Genomic DNA, 18,185 nt, shown 5'->3' with positions numbered 1-18,185 from the left:
GGTATTATATTGCATTGCTGATGTGAGTTTGTGTTTGATATGAATCAGACGTTCAGTGAACATGAGAAAGATGACAGTAGTTGACCAGTCGTCTGCAGGCGACATATGAACATGAGTGTGAACTGGCTCGAGTTTGTGTGTGTGTGTGTGTGTTTTACAAAGCTCTCTACTATTCCCTCTTCAGACAATTGAAAGTGGGATCAGCGCTGCGGGATTGATCCCTGCCTTTTCCATCAACGATGATCCAACAAGAGAGAGAAACTGCAGGGAAGCGTCTCTGCTTCAACTCGCCTCTCCACTCGAGTGTGTGTGTGTGTGTTTGTTGAGAGGGATTTAGACCATTTGAGAGAGGAAGAGGAGGATAGCGGCAGAATGAAGCACCTGCATCTGAAAATCTCTCTCCTTCTCTTCCCCTGTTCTTATGAACATTTTTGTCCTAATTGAGATTTTTGATGTTGAGTTCAAACTCATTTTCTTTTTTTGGAATGTTCTGAACATAATTGGCGATAATTATTTGTAATTATCTTTAAAAACTGTCTGTAGTAAAGCCAACACACACACACACACACAGAATGCTGACTGACTAATTGGTTGAGTGCAGTTTTCCTTTCATCAGTTCAGAGATGGAGAGATGAGCAGTTTAAAGAGGCCGTCCTCCACCTGCTCCATCCGTCCTCCATCCATCCATCCATCCATCCATCCCTCCGTCCTCCATCCATCCATCCATCCATCCATTCATCCATCCATCCATCCATCCATCCCTCCGTCCTCCATCCATCCATCCATCCATCCATTCATCCATCCATCCATCCATCCATCCCTCCGTCCTCCATCCATCCATCCATCCATCCATTCATCCATCCATCCATCCATCCATCCCTCCGTCCTCCATCCATCCATCCATCCATCCATTCATCCATCCATCCATCCATCCATCCCTCCGTCCTCCATCCATCCATCCATCCATCCATTCATCCATCCATCCATCCATCCATCCCTCCGTCCTCCATCCATCCATCCATCCATCCATTCATCCATCCATCCATCCATCCATCCCTCCGTCCTCCATCCATCCATCCATCCATCCATTCATCCATCCATCCATCCATCCATCCCTCCGTCCTCCATCCATCCATCCATCCATCCGTCCTCCATCCATCCATCCATCCATCCATCCATCCATCCGTCCATCCCTCCATCCTCCATCCATCCATCCATCCCTCCGTCCATCCATCATCCATCCATCCGTCCTCCCTCCATCCATCCATCCTCCATCCATCCATCCATCATCCGTCCTCCATCCATCCATCCATCCATCCTCCATCCATTCCTCCATCCATCCATCCATCCATCCATCCCTCCATCCATCCATCCATCATCCGTCCTCCATCCATCCATCCATCCATCCATCCATCCATCCTCCATCCATTCCCCCTCCATCCATCCATCCCTCCATCACCCATCCATCCATCCTCCATCTATCCATCCATCCATCCATCCATCCATCCATCCATCCATCCATCCACTTCTCATGAAACTGCTTTCAAAACTGAAGTTTTTTAAATTACAAGCCAGTTTTATTTAGTATCATTGATATACTATTATAGTTTTTGTCAGTGGTGGACGAAGTACACTAATCAAGTACCTGAGTAAAAGTACAGATACGTATAATAAAATATTACTCCGTAGCATTTTAATAAAACTGTTAACGTTACGGCAGCGGGGAATATGAACGCGCATGAATTATTTTATTTAGTCTGTGTTATTTTAATATTTCTTTTTTTTTTTTAAACCTAAAACAGAGACACAGATGTTGATGTGCCTGCATTCAATCACTAAAATTCGACATTAGTAACTTACTTTTAGCAGCATCAGTCGCATGCGCGGTTCTTTCTTGTGAATTCAGTTCACTGGAGACTCGCTCTAAACAGTTCATTTGAATCAGTGAGTTGTCGACTCAAGAACAGCTGCAATCGGTTCATTCTCATTCGTCAATGAATCGTTTGGTGCGATTTGCGAACCGATTTAAAAGGTTAATTGAAAAGAATCAGTTCGTTCTTGAATCAGACACCGCTTCTGCGTCTCGGAGCAGCAATCGGTTCATTCTCATTCGTCAATGAATCGTTTGGTGCGATTTGCGAACCGATTTAAAAGGTTCATTGAAAATAATCAGTTCGTTCTTGAATCAGACACTGCTTCTGCGTCTCGGAGCACGTGATATATTATAAGGAGTAACGATATGTTTTATGAAATGTAGTGAAGTAAAAAGTACGATCTTATGCTTTGGAATGTAGTGAAGTAAAAGTAAAAGTTACTCAAAATAAAACTACTCCAGTAAAGTACAGATACTTGAAAAATGTACTTAAGTACAGTAACGAAGTAAAACTACTCCGTTACTGTCCACCACTGGTTTTTGTTCATATTTTAAACTAGATTTTAGTTTTGTTTCCTATTTTCAATTTAAATTTAATTAAACGTTTAGTAATTTAGTAGTTTTTTTGATTATTATTATTATTATTTTAATAAATATGACTATGACTATATCGTTTTTATTTATTCATTGTAGTTTATTTACTTTTAGTTATGTTTTTATTTATTTAGAAATAAATTTTAAATAATTTATTATATATTTATTTATAAAAAACATTATTTATTTTAGTTATTCTAGTGCTTCAAGTTAAAGTAAAAAAAAAGACTTAAAAAAAAATTTTTTCAGATAACATTTATTTTATTTTATTTCATGTAATAAAAATGTTTTATGGTTTTAGTTTTAGTTTATGATAATAAACCTTCTACAAGCTCCTCGTAATTTAAACTAGTTGAACTAAACTCAAACTGCAGTTAACTACTCTACAAGCTACTAATACAAAGTAACTAATTAATCTAGTCTGTTTAGCAATATCTGTTTAAATAAATAACCTAATCTATCTTTGCATATCTGGTTTTATAATTTTCAGTATCTGACTCCAAACATGAAGATCATCCGAGTGTTTTTCATCATATTTTTTTTCAAAATTATTTTAGTTTGTTTCTTTTAATCTGTAATAGTTAACAATAACAACACTGGTTGATCAAAAATAAACTTAAACTAAATTTAAACATACCAGACATATCAAACTAAATATTGAAAATAATCAAAGTTGTTTGATGTCATTTAAAAAGGGCTGTTTTTCACTAATGTTAGTGTGTGCTGTGTATGTTTGTGCTTGACAACAAACTCAGTTTGAATCATTTGTGAGTCGAGTAGATTCAAATGAATCTGTGAGTCATTTAGTTTAAAATAAAATATAGCAACTGATTTGCTGAAATGAATCTGATGTGATCTGAGGCCACTTTTTGGAAACAATTAACATTACAGGAAGAGTTACAGTAATGCCTGGATGACTGTCAAGTCTGTAGCATCGTTAACTTTAGTTAATTAGTTCGCAACATTGAACCCACTGATGCATTCGATGGTTATTTGCTAAAAGCATTTCTCTCTCTGTGTCTCGCTCCCGTCGCTGGTTAATGGCTCTTCCCGTTATTGATTTCCCAGGTTAAGTGGATGCGCTAATGAGCCGTGCTGACGAGGTCAGCGTGCTGGGGGTCAAAGGTCAAACCCCCCTAACAGCTTCAACGAGAGATGAGTGATCATCCATGTGCCAGAAGCTTCAAAGACAGAAAACGGGAGACGACAACATTAATTTCCTTAATGGCGTGACATTTCCGGAAGCTCGGGGTTAAACTCGTCATAGTTATATTTCCAGAGGATTCATTAACCTTTGACCCTTCGGATGGTGTGCTGACAATATAAATGATTTATTTATTTATTTGTTTGTTTATTTATCTGTGACTGTGTTTTTATTTTCCCAGGATGCATTGCTGCAGTTGGCCTCCATTGTTGACGTCAACAGCCTTCAGACGACCATCAAAGATGTGCTCAGAGTCGTCCTGCCAGACATGGTATGAAACACACACACACACACACACACACACACACACACACAAAAACACTCTCACACACACACACACACGCCACACGCACGCACGCACGCACACACACACACACACACTCACGCACGCACACACAAGTCTATTCTGTTCACTAGGGCTGCATTTATTTGCTCAGAAATACAGTACAAATTATGAAATAATATTACATTTTAAAACAGCTGTTTTCTATGTGAATATCTGTTAAACTGTAATGTATTTCTGTGATGCGCAGCTGTATTTTCAGCATCATTACTCCAGTCTTCAGTGTCACGTGATCTTCAGAAATCATTCTAATATGCTGATCTGCTGCTCAAGAAACATTTCTGATTATTATCAATGTTGAAAACAGTTGTGCCGCACAATATTTTTGTGGAAACTGTGATACATTTTATTTTTCAGGATTCACAGATGAACAGAAAGTTCAAAAGAACAGCATTTATTTAAAACCGAAATCTACTGCAACATTATAAATGTCTTTACTGTCACTGTTGATACATTAAATGCGTCCTCGAGGAATAAAAAAAAAAATCTCTCTAAACCCAAAGTGTTTAATGCTAGTGTATGTTATGGAAGCTTATTTCAACCATTTGAAAAAATGAAAAATATAATAAAGGCAATTGTAAGTTTTTATCTCACAATTCTTGCAATTCTTAGGGAAAAAAAAGTCATAATTGTGAGATAAAAAGTTGCAATTACCTTTTTTATTTTGTAGCAGAAACAAAAAACAGAACTCAAAGAAGAGATGAAAACTCAGGATTGCAAGAAAAAAGATATTTTTATTATTATTATTTTTTTTTTTTATTCTGTGGCAGAATACAATTCCATAGTATGTCCAATATTAAAATATGCACATTTCAAAAATTAAAAGCCTGAATGCATGCAACACCTGATGAACCGTCAACATGAAATCCAAATGGACTCGATATACAGTATGTTTCTGCTATTATTGTGAGTTATTCATCATGCAAACGATTCATCAGTGCAATATACAGACTCTTCATAGTTTTTACTCAAATATTTATCACGTTAGTATTGTATCGACCGTCAGTGTACGAAACAAACACTGAGTCGGCTTCAAACTTCATTCTGCTGATTGATTTGATATCTAGTTTTTCAGTTTTCAAAAAGTATATTTTCTATGTTCAACACACCCTTCGCCCTTCTACGAAATCAACATCTCCCTCCAGGTCAATGAAACGCTTTCCAGGCTGGGTTTTCTCTCTGCGTTCAATAAGAGTTTGTGCGTGGAATACGAACCGACGGGAAGCACATGATCATTTGATTTCACAGTGGAGAAATCATTCAGCTCCGTCTGATCACATTCAGATGTTGGGTGTGCGTACGGTGAAACGGCAGGATCAGATCTCATTCGGATTCACCCGGAGGTTTCGCCGCTCCAGACTTCATCAGCATTCTGAGCGTCTTTTCAGAGAGAGAGAGGAAAATGTATTCTAGAAGGGTTTATTGATGTTACATTTGCTGGAGTCTCAGGAGTGTTTTGAGTGCCGAAAAAACACATACACACACACACACACACACACACACACACACACACACATTGACCCAGTCATATCTGAGTGCTGTTTCTTTTATTGATTATTTTTCCAACAGCGATACGCACTCAAGGACGCCTCAGACAGGAGCTGACAGCATCACACACACTCAGTCATCTCGCAGTTCTATTTCATATTTAATGCTGTATTTATGACATTTTTCATGTGTCATTGAAGCATAATTTAATGTAGTTAATGACCTGTTATGTCTTTAATATTCATAAATAAATGAAGTTGGATCAGTAATATAGAGCATGAGCGTTCGAGCACGTTAACGGCTTCAGCGTGTTTGATCTCAGCGGCTCTTTCTGTTTCATGTTCTGAATTATCCCGATTTATTTCTGCAGATTTGTGATCCTCTGCAGAAATAGCATTCCGGCAAATGTCTGCTCCAAGTTTGTTTATCATACAAAACAAGCTCTCTGCCGAACGCTCTGAAAGAAAATAGTTTAAAATATAAAGTAGATTTGCGTTTCAGTTATTCGCTGATTTTCTCCACCGCAGCAAATCTAATTCATACATTCGAATGTGGCATATTAAAGGAATAGTTCAGCCTAGTTGATGAAAATGTGCTGAAAATCTGTTCACTCTCAAGTCATCCGAGATCAGGATGAGTTTGTTTCTTCATCAGGTTTGTAGAAATGTAGCACTGCATCAGTGTCTCAGCAATGGATGCTCTGCAGTGAATGGGTGCCGTCAGAATGAGAGTCCAAACAGCTGATAAAAACATCACAATAATCCACAAGTAATCCACAGCACTCCAGCCCATCAGTTAGGCTATATGCTACCCAAAGCACATCACAAGCAGGCTATCTTTAGCAGAAAACACAATCCCAGAATGCAAGGATAGTTCACCCGAAACTGAAAACTCTGTCTTCATTTACTCTCCAAAACCTGTGTGAATTTCTTTCTTCTGTTGAACACAAAAGAAGATATTTTAAAGAACAACAGCCTGCTGGTAGCCATTGACTTCCATAGTAGAGAAAAAAACACTATGGAAGTCAATGGCTACCGTCAACCATCTTGCAAAAAAATCTTTCTTTATGTTCACACAGGTTTGAAGCAAACAACACGAGGGTGAGTAAATGATGAACAATCCCTTTAACTCAACTCAAAGAAAGGAAAAAATGAAGAAAGTGGACTAGATGAAATAAATATCGATTATATATTGAATTCATTTCCTGAAAATGATGGATAAATAGTAGTTTAATTAAAAATAGATGATTGTATCATTTTATGCGTGATTATGGCTTTGCATCACATTAAATAGAGTCACGTTCGCTTCACACGAAGTCGTTTTTGTTCAGCATCACTTATTAGGTTCCTTTCACATGCTGCCTTACAAGACAGCTGCCTAAGTAGACAGCGAGAAGCTCACTAGGGTTTATAACAGAGCTGAACAGAAGTCAAGGAATCATGTCGAAAACTTCCCTTGACATTTCTGACAAATTATCAGGACCAATCCGGTCCCCCCGCAGGATCCGATCGCCACGGTAACGGAGTCTAATTAGGGTTGCGCCGCTCTGTCAGCACGGCGATTAACGAAGCCTGTGGCGTGACGAAGGTACTTTGCATTGATTAACCTCACGGAGGCCAGAATGACAGGCTGAGAGACTGCGGACGGGTCCCAGCTCTCGACAGGTGCTCGTGTTTCTGACCGCACATAATCCAGTGCCTGACACGACTCTAAGGACTCAGCTGTTGTTCTCGCTGGTGTTTTGCAGGAGTGTGTGTTCGTGTACCTGTTGGAGGCGGAGTCTCGGCTGCGATGTCAGGATCCGCCCCATGAGGTGCAGTCAGAGGGCAAGCTCAGGTAAGGGGCGGAGCTTATGCTAATGTCATTATAAAAGCACAAAGAATGAACATATTTTGTTTATCAGCCTTTCATTGCATAGAAAGCATCAGCTCTTTGGGATGGAGGCGGGATGAGGTTAAAAAATAACAATAATAATAATACAATTAAAAAAATTAAAGCACCATAGTTCAGAAAAGGGGGCATTTAAAATATTAAATACCATACCAGTAGTCCTTGAAAAAAATCAGAATCAGAATGAGCTTTACTGGCTTACACACACACAACAGATTTGTCTTGGTAAAACTTATAGTACACAAAACAACATTAATAATAACAATAATAATAATGACAATATAATAATATATAATAACCAATATATAAAAATAATGTATGGAGCAGGGCTGTTATAGTTAACTAAAACCAAAACCATAAAAAATGTTGTTAATATAAACAAATACTATAAAACATTTTTTTTACATTTTATATAAAATAAAATAAAAAAACGAAAAATAAAATAAAAATGCTCAACAGATTTCTTTTAGTGAAGCTCCCAGTAAACAAAACTAAATTATTATTATTATTGATAACAATAATAATAATGATAGAGATAAGATGATATAATAATAAAGGATTTATTTAAAGATTAAAAGATTATTATAGTTAACTAAAACCATAGAAAATGTTGCTACTATAAACAAATACTATAAAAACAGTTTTTAATTTTATATAAAAAAATTAAATAAAAAAATGCTCAACAGATTTCTCTTAGTGAAGCTCCCAGTACACAAAACAACATTAATAATAATAATAATAATAATAATATTGATAGAGATAAGATGATATAATAATAAAGGATTTATGTAAAGATTAGAACTAAAACCATAGATAATCTTGTTACTATAAAATGTAAATAAAAACCATAATTATAACAAGCATTATCAGTTAACTAAAAAAAATTACAATAAATACGACTATAAATAAAACTTAAAACTTATTTTATTTTAGTTAGTTGCCAAGGCAACATTTTCTATTTTTGTTTAGTTTAACTTGATGTACTACAATAACTAAAACTATAACTGAAATTAAAATTAATAAAAATTATAGACTTTTTTTTTTTTAATCTCATCAAGTCATTGAATGACTAAAAATGTAACTAAAATTAAAATATAAAAACAAAACCTAATTCAAAATATTAATAAAAGCTGATAATGATGCTATAATAACACTGTTATCTACACAAAAGACAACATGTGTTTGTACAAAACACACACTAAGTTTGAAAGTGAAAGAAGAGTACAGTGAATATTTCTTGTGAGGAATGCAGTGGCTGGATCTGGTTGTTTTGCGAGAGCTCTTGTGTGTGTGTGTGCAGTACATCAGACGGCCAGTGGTCTGTCTGAGGTGTTAGCCGCTGTTTTATATCAAATGAACTGTCGATGCTCTGACCCGGATGCGTCTGAACGCCTCGTGTCCCGTCAGTCTCTTCTGATGAACCGACTGATTCGTGTGCTGTGAGAAATGTCAGAATCCAGCGCTTTGCTTTCTCTCCTCTCTCTGAATAGCGGCTCACGTCAATCACGTGCGACCTCTGCTCCCGTATCTCTCTCTATATCATACGTTTGTGGCTTTCTACAATAAAAAGGTTCAGGGTTGACGAAAACCGAAGCCGTTTTTCAGTATAAGTGTGTGTGTGTGTGTGTGTGCTCAACCGAAACTTTCAATGGCGAGTCTAAAAATGAGCACATCATTATCTCTCATCCTGACCTCACATTTCCATTCTGCGGAAGGCTCTGATGTCAAGCTGTCAATCAAATCCACAGCACCCGCCTCCCTCTGAAGTGAGACTCCTCCCCCTCTCTAGTTAATTAGCTGCTTGCAGTGATTGACAGTTTTATTTCAGGTTGCCCGGGGAAACCAGATCCGGATGGCAGCCGGTTGATCATTACATCATTGATATATATATGGAACCGTAACTTATTAGAGCCGGCTCAGAAAGTTTTGCATTGGGCAAACATCACTCACCTTTTCTATTGGAAATGTAAAGATGTGGTTATTTTGCTGGAGCTGCTCACAGAAATGACGTGAGTGGGACTCATTAAAGCGGGCTGGGTTTCTGTAGATAAACAGATGTTCTTGAGCGGCGACCCTCTCAGCGTGATTCCTGACCAAACGGAGGATTATCTTCTGATCCGTCCGTCTTCAGCAGCACTTCAGCTCTGCAGTCGCTCTCTCGTGTGTCTCTCACATGTAAAGTGTTTCTGAGGCATGAGGAAGGTCCAGATCTGCACAGTTTTGCTTTTATACGTGCACAAGGCTTGTGCGTCTCACATCAGCAGATGCATCAGGAAACATTGGCGTTTGTGTCTCAGGATTTATATTTCTTTTCATAAAGAATTTATTGTAAAATGTATTTTTTTCACGTATTAAAAACCCATTAACGCAATTTAATATTAATTACTAATTTATATTTTCAATATTTAATCTATATTATATTTAATTTATCTTTATGTATTTATAATATCTAGTGTATAATATATAATTTAATTATAATAGTTATATTTCTGAGTAAATATACATATATTGCACTGAGTAAAATCAGTGATGTGAGTCACTGTCCTGTTAATTATATCAGAATTACGTCATGAGGACACGTGGCACATTAATGACTGTTCCCTGATGATCACCCAATAATACTTGGATGGGAAACTAATCAATGTGCAGACAGAGATATTAGGAAAGAATTTCCAAGCTCAGAGTCCAGATGATGAGCTCAGATGAGGAAACGCTCTGGATTATTTGCAGAAACGTTTTATCCTGGATTTCACTGTTTTTGTACAGTTGTAAACAAAATAAAGATTATTGGAGTGTGTTCTAGAAGAAAATAGTATTTCTGTGTTTCTACTTCCCAATTTCACATTTAATTCGATGCATTTTACTGTGTTTTTATATTTTAAGTTTTACTAGTTAAGTTTATTTTAGAAACTAACTTAAACTTCAGTTACACTGTAAAAAAATGTTTTTTTTTTTTGAAGGTTTTAAAACAAAGGCTTTTGGAGTAGCTCTTCAGTCTTTCTTCTTCGAAATGTCATGTTTAATTTAATGCGTTTTTTGTAATTATTTGTGAAATTTACAAGCAGTTTCTGCGTGAAAATTGTGTCAAAGTAAATCCTACACCAAATTTTTTTTGTGTAGTTGCCAAGGCAACGTTTCCATTTTTTTTTCATTTTTTAAAGTTTTTCATCTAATATTTATATTGTTCTGCTTTATTTAAATTGCCAGAAAACTTTAGCATTTTTCTTAGTTTTTTAAATGTTTCTATTTAGCTTTCATTATTTTGGTATTTCAGTTTTAGTGAAATTTTAGTACTTAAACTTATTTCAGTTACAGTGTAAAAAATTAGATTATTGGAGGCACCTTTTCAGTCTTTCCACAGCTTTCTACTTCAAAAGTTCACATTTAATTCAACGTCTTGCAGTTTCTTTAGTAATGATCTGTGATTTTTTTAACTCTCCACAAAAATATTCTGAAGTACATCACTTTCACTCCTAAAGAAGAAGTTTTTGTGAACCACCCGAGTGAAACATTCACAAATTCAATCTTAAGATTCGAAAGCCCTGAAATAGCAGCCTGTCGTCAGTTACCACGGAAACACAGTGAAAATGGCTTGAATATTTGCGTTTTGTCTCGGATAATCAGTCACGCTTGAACTGAGCAGCATATTGCTATGGAAAAGACTGGAAAATTGTGTGTTTGTGTGTGAATTCCCTATAGAAGTAGCAGATAAGAGTGTAGAATTGAAACTTTACATGCATTTTGTCATCTCAGGCATTTTTTCAACCCACACACACAATATCTGCTCACTATTAATGCCTCACACACACACACACACGGGCACCGGAAGCACATTGAAATGCATTCAATGTCGTGCGATAATAACACAATTGAAAGAGACGACACCTTTGATTGCGGTTATTTTGGGCGCAGTAACGTTCAGAGAGGAAAAAACACATTTAACCCTCATTGATCAGAGCTACAGGTCAGAAACAAAAGAGCCGCGCGGGATAATAGAGACGTGAACACCTGAATGCCATTAGATGTGTGCAGGTGTGCAGAGTAAAGCCATTCATCAGAAACACTGCGCTTTCATCAGCCATTAGCATGAGAAAAAAACACATTTACATCACAGAGCAAACATAAAAGACAGACAGACAGAGAGAGAGAGACAGACAGACAGACAGACAGACAGACAGACAGACAGACAGACAGACAGACAGACAGACAGACAGACAGACAGACAGACAGACAGACAGACAGACAGACAGACAGACAGACAGACAGACAGACAGACAGACAGACAGACAGACAGACAGACAGACAGACAGACAGACAGACAGACAGACAGACAGACAGAGACAGAGACGGACAGACTGAGAGACAGAGACAGACAGACAGACAGACAGAGAGAGACAGGGACAGACAGAGACAGAGACGGACAGACTGAGAGACAGAGACAGACAGACAGACAGAGAGAGACAGGGACAGACAGAGAGAGACAGGGACAGACAGACAGACAGAGAGAGACAGGGACAGACTGAGAGACAGAGACAGACAGACAGACAGAGAGAGACAGACAGACAGACAGAGAGAGACAGGGACAGATAGACAGAGAGAGACAGGGACAGATAGACAGAGAGAGACAGGGACAGATAGACAGAGAGAGACAGGGACAGATAGACAGAGAGAGACAGGGACAGATAGACAGAGAGAGACAGGGACAGATAGACAGAGAGAGACAGGGACAGATAGACAGAGAGAGACAGGGACAGATAGACAGAGAGAGACAGGGACAGATAGACAGAGAGAGACAGGGACAGATAGACAGAGAGAGACAGGGACAGATAGACAGAGAGAGACAGGGACAGATAGACAGAGAGAGACAGGGACAGATAGACAGAGAGAGACAGGGACAGACAGACAGACGAATGTTTGCTCGTCATCAACCTGTTCAGCATCATCTCTCAATGATCAGAGGAGATGTATTTCACTCATAAGTTATCATTTAAGTCAATTTTATGTTTTTGAAAGAAACCACTAAGGCTGCATTTATTTGATCAGAAATACAGTAAAAACAGTGAAATATTATTAAAGTTTAAAATATCTGTTTTCTCTGTGAATATCTGTTAAACTGTAATGTATTTCTGTGATGCGCAGCTGTATTTTCAGCATCATTACTCCAGTCTTCAGTGTCACATGATCTTCAGAAATCATTCTAATATGCTGATTTGCTGCTCAAGAAACATTTCTGATTATTATCAATGTTGAAAACAGTCGTGCTGCACAATATTTTTGTGGAAACTGTGATACATTTTATTTTTCAGGATTCACAGATGAATAGAAAGTTCAAAAGATCAGCATTTATTTGAAATAGAAATCTTTTGTGACATTATAAATGTCTTTACTGGCACTTTTGATCAAATTAATGTGTCCCTGATGAATAAAAGTATTAATTTCTTAGTTTTTTTAATTATAAAGTTTTGAACAGTAGCGTATAAAACCTGCAAATCTGAACATGTTTAATATCATGTGATGTAGAGCTAATACGAGTCATTAAAGCGTTTTATGTGCTCTAAACTGATTGTTAACTAACACTAAAACCATAAAAAATAAAAGTTTTTGGTACTTTGTTTCCAGTTTGCAGTTTTCCAAATCTGAAGTCGGTCGCTCTGAAACACTGAGTAACGAACACCTGCCACAGACGGCAAAAACAAAACACACATCATGCTTTCCCTGAGCTGTGACGTGAACACAAGAGTATTAGCTCTTTATAAATCCTCCAGCGCTGGGCTCAGATCTGCAGGACGTGCAGGAGTTCGGATTCAGAGTTAATAGAGTGATTTTTAAATGCTAAAGATGCAGTTTTCTGTTAGGGTTAGTGTGGCTATGCAGTGTCCACATTTAGATGAGCGTGTGAACGTGTGTGTGTGTATGTGTGTCTGTGTGTGTCTGTGTGTGTCTGTGTGTGTGTGTGTGTGTTTGTGTGTGTCCAGTGTCTAATCACGCTACATATCCATGTTGTCATGGGAACTGACGTGGAACAGGACTTTAGTTTGCTGTGTGGGTGAGAAAACTGTCATCCCTCCCTCTCTCTCTTTCTCTTTTCTCCTGGAGAATGTTCCGGAAATCTGGAAAACTTTCCACCCTTCTGCAGAACAGGAGGACAGTCGTGATGACAGATTGACACACACACACACACACGCTCTCTCACACACACGCACACACACACACACACTCACAGGATGTAAATTGGTTTTCACCAGATGAATGGCTCTGGCTGTAAAGCAGCAGTGCATGATGGGATACCGTCAGTGTTTCTTTGTAAAGCCATTTAAAGTGGAACAGATACCTCTTTTACTGATTCTTTCTGGCTGATGTTCTTTAATTCCCTGCAGAGATCGTAACAACAGAGTCAAACACCGGGGAAATAAAGCAACTTTTACAATGATGAGCTCGTTTCTACATAAAAATAGCAACAAAACACTCCATCACTGCGTTTTAGCTCACATTAGTTCATTTCAGTGACCTGATTCAAATAGATTCACTGATTCATATGATTAATGAATCTATGTTGTTCACACAGGTCTCTACATGCCATTTAATTAATTACATTTTTGTAGCAAAATGCATTTTAATTAAAAATGTTTTCAGTTTAGTAGTTTTACTAGGTTTTTGTATATTTTATTGTAAAATGCGAGTGTCAAATAAATAAATGTAAATGTATCATTTTTATGTTATTGATAATTTTTGTAATCATTATTTTAATTTTTTATACTAATTTGCTCAATTTGCACTGTAGTTATTTTACATTTATTGTACTCATTTTAACTCATTTTGAACTGATTTGACACATTAAATAAATAAAAACACATTAAAATAAAATAAAATAAAAAATAAAATATAAACTGAATAAATATATGTTATGAAATGTTATTTTTAATTTGATTTCTTATGATAAATTGCTTGTAATGTTACTTGTAAGTTGTTTTGGATGAAAGTGCATGCCAAATAAATAAACATAAATTTATGATTTTTATCCACTTTACAATAAGGCTGCATAGGTAACTACATTAGTTAACTAACAATGAAACATATTCATTTTAGTTGATGATAATTTTACTAGTTGTTAAAAACATTTATTTATACATTATTCAAATCTAAAGTTGTATCTGTGAATAATATTTAACGTAGATGAGCAATGAATAGTTTCTTTGTTAAAATGCTGTATTGCATTTCAGTCCAGTTTTGTGTGTAAATGTCTTAATGTTTGATCAAATAATGAGGCAAGAAAGAGATTGTGTCTGGTTCATTCGTTGCACTGGAAATGGAAGGTCAAGTTGAGAACATTGCATTGTGGGTTACGGTGTACTGTGTGTAGAACACACAGAAATGCTGTACATACTGCAGAAATAAAAGGAGTAACTGATCCAGGCTGGCTGTGTGTTATTTTAGTGTTAATTTAACATGGTAACTTATGCTTGGCTGTTGTGGGATTAAATGTCCATTCATTAAAATGAATAAAGTCAGATTGTGAAGTGATTTCTCAGAGCTTGCTCATGTCTGTGTTTCAGAGACGCGGTGAAGCAGCAGAAGAGACTGCAGTGCTCCGGCCTGCCGTCTGCAGAACTCCACCAGAACCAAACCGGCTCGCTGACCGCACCGCTGCCGGCCCACAAACGAGGTGAGTGTGTGTGTGTGTGTGTGTGAGAGAGAGAGAGAGAGTGTGTGTGTGAGTGACTGTGAGTGTGTGTGTGTGAGTGTGAGTGTGTGTGTGTGTGTGTGAGTGACTGTGTGTGTGTGTGTGTGTGTGTGTGTGTGTGTGTGTGTAACTCTCAGGCCGTATGTGATGTAGGAGACTGTTTTTCTCAGTTGAACAGTAAAGAAGATTTTTAGCTGAAATCGTGCTCCTTGGTGATTCATACAATGCAAGTCAATGAGTGCCGGCACTTTGAGAGTCAAAAAAGCGCATACAGGCAACACAGAATGAATCCCCGTGGCTCCTGATGATATTTTGAGATCTTATGAAGCGAAACGATCAGTTAGTGCAGGTAACTGAACATTATTTACCTCATTATTACCTGTAATCCAGAGCCCCAGGCCAACGGTTCACTTTGTGAATGAATCATTCTTTTGAACCGGTTCTTTTTAGTGAACTAGTTGAATCAGTTAATTGAATCGGACTGAATCATCTGAATCAGTTCGCGGCTCGAGCAGCACAGATCTACAAGTTACTCAAACAGAACTCACTTTCAGATGCCTGACGGTCACTGTGACTGGAAATGATTCGAAACACCGGCGTATCTGATTCTCTTATGAATGAACTGATTCAGTTCCTCCAACAGACACTGAACTGAGGAAACAGTTCGACTCGGACCGAACACTGGTGAGCCGCTGATGTGCGTATGTGTGAACCCAACACTTGAATGAAGCGGAGAACTGAACGTTTTTATGGTTTCTCATTGTTTATGTATAAAGATGAGCTGATGAAGACGACTTTATTCACTTTATATGCTTTAGACACATAAAACATCCACGTTTGACATCATTATTGGGAGCTTTAATCATATAATTGTGTATACGTGACGTCACTGCATGATTATTACATAAACGAACTAGTGAACTGAACCAGTTCATTGAATCAAACTGTCCAAAAGAATCAGTTTGCAGAAAAGAATCAGATTTCCCTGTTGACCTGGGGCTCTTGATTACAGGTAATAATGTGTTAAATAATGTTCAGTTTCTTGCACAGACTGATTGTTTCGCTTCATAAGATCTCAAAATATCATCAGGAGCCACAGGGATTCATTCTGTGTTGCCTGTATGCGCTTTTTTGACTCTCAAAGTGCCGGCACCCATTGACTTGCATTTCATGAATCACCAAGGAGCACGATTTCAGCTAAAATCTTCTTTACTGTTCAGAAAAAAAGCCCTACGTCTCGGATGGGTGAGTAAATTAACAGCACATTGTCATTTTTGGGTGAACTATGGCTTTAAGTTGCAGTGATTTGTCTCTGTGTTTTCAGCGCTCATCATTCCTCTGGTGGACCGTGATGAAGGGAAGGTGATCTCTCTGATTTTGGTGAGTTCTGCTGTAATTTCACACACAATAGTGCTGTAATGATCTCTCTCTCTCTCTCTCTCTCACCTCTGAATCAGTGATTCAGTGAATATCGTGCGATTCCTTTCTTTGAATCATCTGAAATTCGTTATAGCTCGTTATTTTTAATGCGCTGCCTAATGTTACGGTTTTAGAGGCAGCATTAGTCCAATTAAAGTGTTTATTTCTAATTGAGTGATAAAACTTTATGATTTTATGAGATCTGTGAGTGCAGGGGAGACGCTTTATTGCGCGTCATAAAAGAATCGATTGTGACGGATCAGACCGAGGACGTGTTGAGAGAGTCTTAGCAAGTTGGAAAATAGAAGATGGCAGGAAAATAGAGAAATGTCACGTCCGTTTTGTTGTTTTGCACATAATGACACATCGTGCAAATTGTCTTGCAATCATTGCTCTGCTTGAAAATTGCAGCAGCAACAATTGGGGTCAAATGTGAAGTAGTTTGAACTCTGAGCGTCGTATTACACACCCGACCTGCGCTTGTGCTTCACACGTAAAGAGCCGCTCGTACAGAGAGTTTGCAGAGCGAACGGTTCAGGAGGGTCGATCTTAAAGAGGAGGAATTTCTGTATCTGTTGGACGGCATGATCAAATCTGTACATGCGTCGCATTTAAAGTGCTGTCAACATCAAAGAGGAGCTTCTTCTTTGAATTCTCCTCCTTCAACCAGTGTTATTTTTACAAACTATAGTTTTTGTTTATATTTTAAATTAGATTTTTATGGTTTTTTTTCACTTGAATTTTAAAGTTTCAATATTTTTAATAGTTTTTTTATACGTCTATATATTACTATTTTATGTTGTTATTTTAGTACTTCAGCTTACACTAAACGAAAATAATAAATGTTGCCTTGCCAACAAGATGAAATTAAATAAGTGTAAGTTTAAGGTTTTTTTTTTTCAGTTAATTTTAGTTGATGTTTATTGTATGTTTCTTATGGTTTTAGTTTATGTTAATAACCCTGCATTCAATCATAAATTCCAAGACAATTATTGTCAAAATCCAAAATATTTATATGTTGAATTAATAATAAATATTCATAGTCATTTGTTAAAATGCATACTTTTCCACATGTCTAGTTTAAAATTGGTGATTTAAAAGATTTAATTCTCTGAAAAGTTTGAGGTTGGTATGATTTTTTCTGTCTGCTCACCAAGGCTGCATTTATTTGATCAAAAATACAGTAAAAATTATGAAATATTAATACAATTTAAAAAAAACAGTTTTCTATGTGAATCTCTGTTAAACTGTAATGTATTTCTGTGATGCGCAGCTGTATTTTCAGCATCATTACTCCAGTCTTCAGTGTCACATGATTTAGTATCCGCTCTATTAGATCAGTAGCCGCGTCTCGTGGGAAATGTGTGTGAGTGTGTGTTGAGTGTCTCGCTGGGACTCTTGCAGACAGACGTGGGGTCAAAGGTCACAATGTGACCCCTAAAGCAAATGGAGCATTTCCCTAGAGAGAGAGAGAGAGAGAGCTGGCAGAAACAGAGCAGGTCGTTTGCTGAAGGATGTAATGAATTATGTGATTTATTTGACTTGTGGTGTCTGTCGCTCTCTCAACAGCTCTGCTGTAAACCACTGACAGAACAAGATGAACAAAACCTCAACATCCTGGAGAAACATGTAAGAAACACACACACACACACACACACACACACACACACACACACACACTCACACACACACA

The 18,185-nt window shown here is 37.4% G+C and overlaps 1 protein-coding gene across 1 annotated transcript in view; it reads left to right on the top strand.

The window, feature by feature from the left end:
- The first annotated feature begins 3,785 nt into the window (after positions 1-3,785).
- The window catches only part of pde2a (phosphodiesterase 2A), a 50,358-nt gene continuing 35,958 nt past the window's right edge, over positions 3,786-18,185 (top strand). Inside the window, exons 1-5 of the mRNA XM_016503588.1 lie at positions 3,786-3,942; positions 7,250-7,338; positions 14,946-15,055; positions 16,398-16,453; positions 18,062-18,121. Coding sequence (XP_016359074.1) covers positions 3,940-3,942; positions 7,250-7,338; positions 14,946-15,055; positions 16,398-16,453; positions 18,062-18,121 — 318 coding nt within the window. The 5' untranslated portion in view covers positions 3,786-3,939. The remainder of the gene's footprint in view (positions 3,943-7,249; positions 7,339-14,945; positions 15,056-16,397; positions 16,454-18,061; positions 18,122-18,185) is intronic.

The sequence above is a fragment of the Sinocyclocheilus anshuiensis genome, unplaced genomic scaffold (genome assembly GCF_001515605.1).
Source record: "Sinocyclocheilus anshuiensis isolate Anshui unplaced genomic scaffold, SAMN03320099.WGS_v1.1 scaffold2416, whole genome shotgun sequence".
Classification (NCBI taxonomy): Eukaryota; Metazoa; Chordata; class Actinopteri; order Cypriniformes; family Cyprinidae; genus Sinocyclocheilus; species Sinocyclocheilus anshuiensis.
The sequence above is the reverse complement of the archived record's forward strand: the minus strand, read 5'-3'. Positions and strand labels throughout refer to the sequence as shown.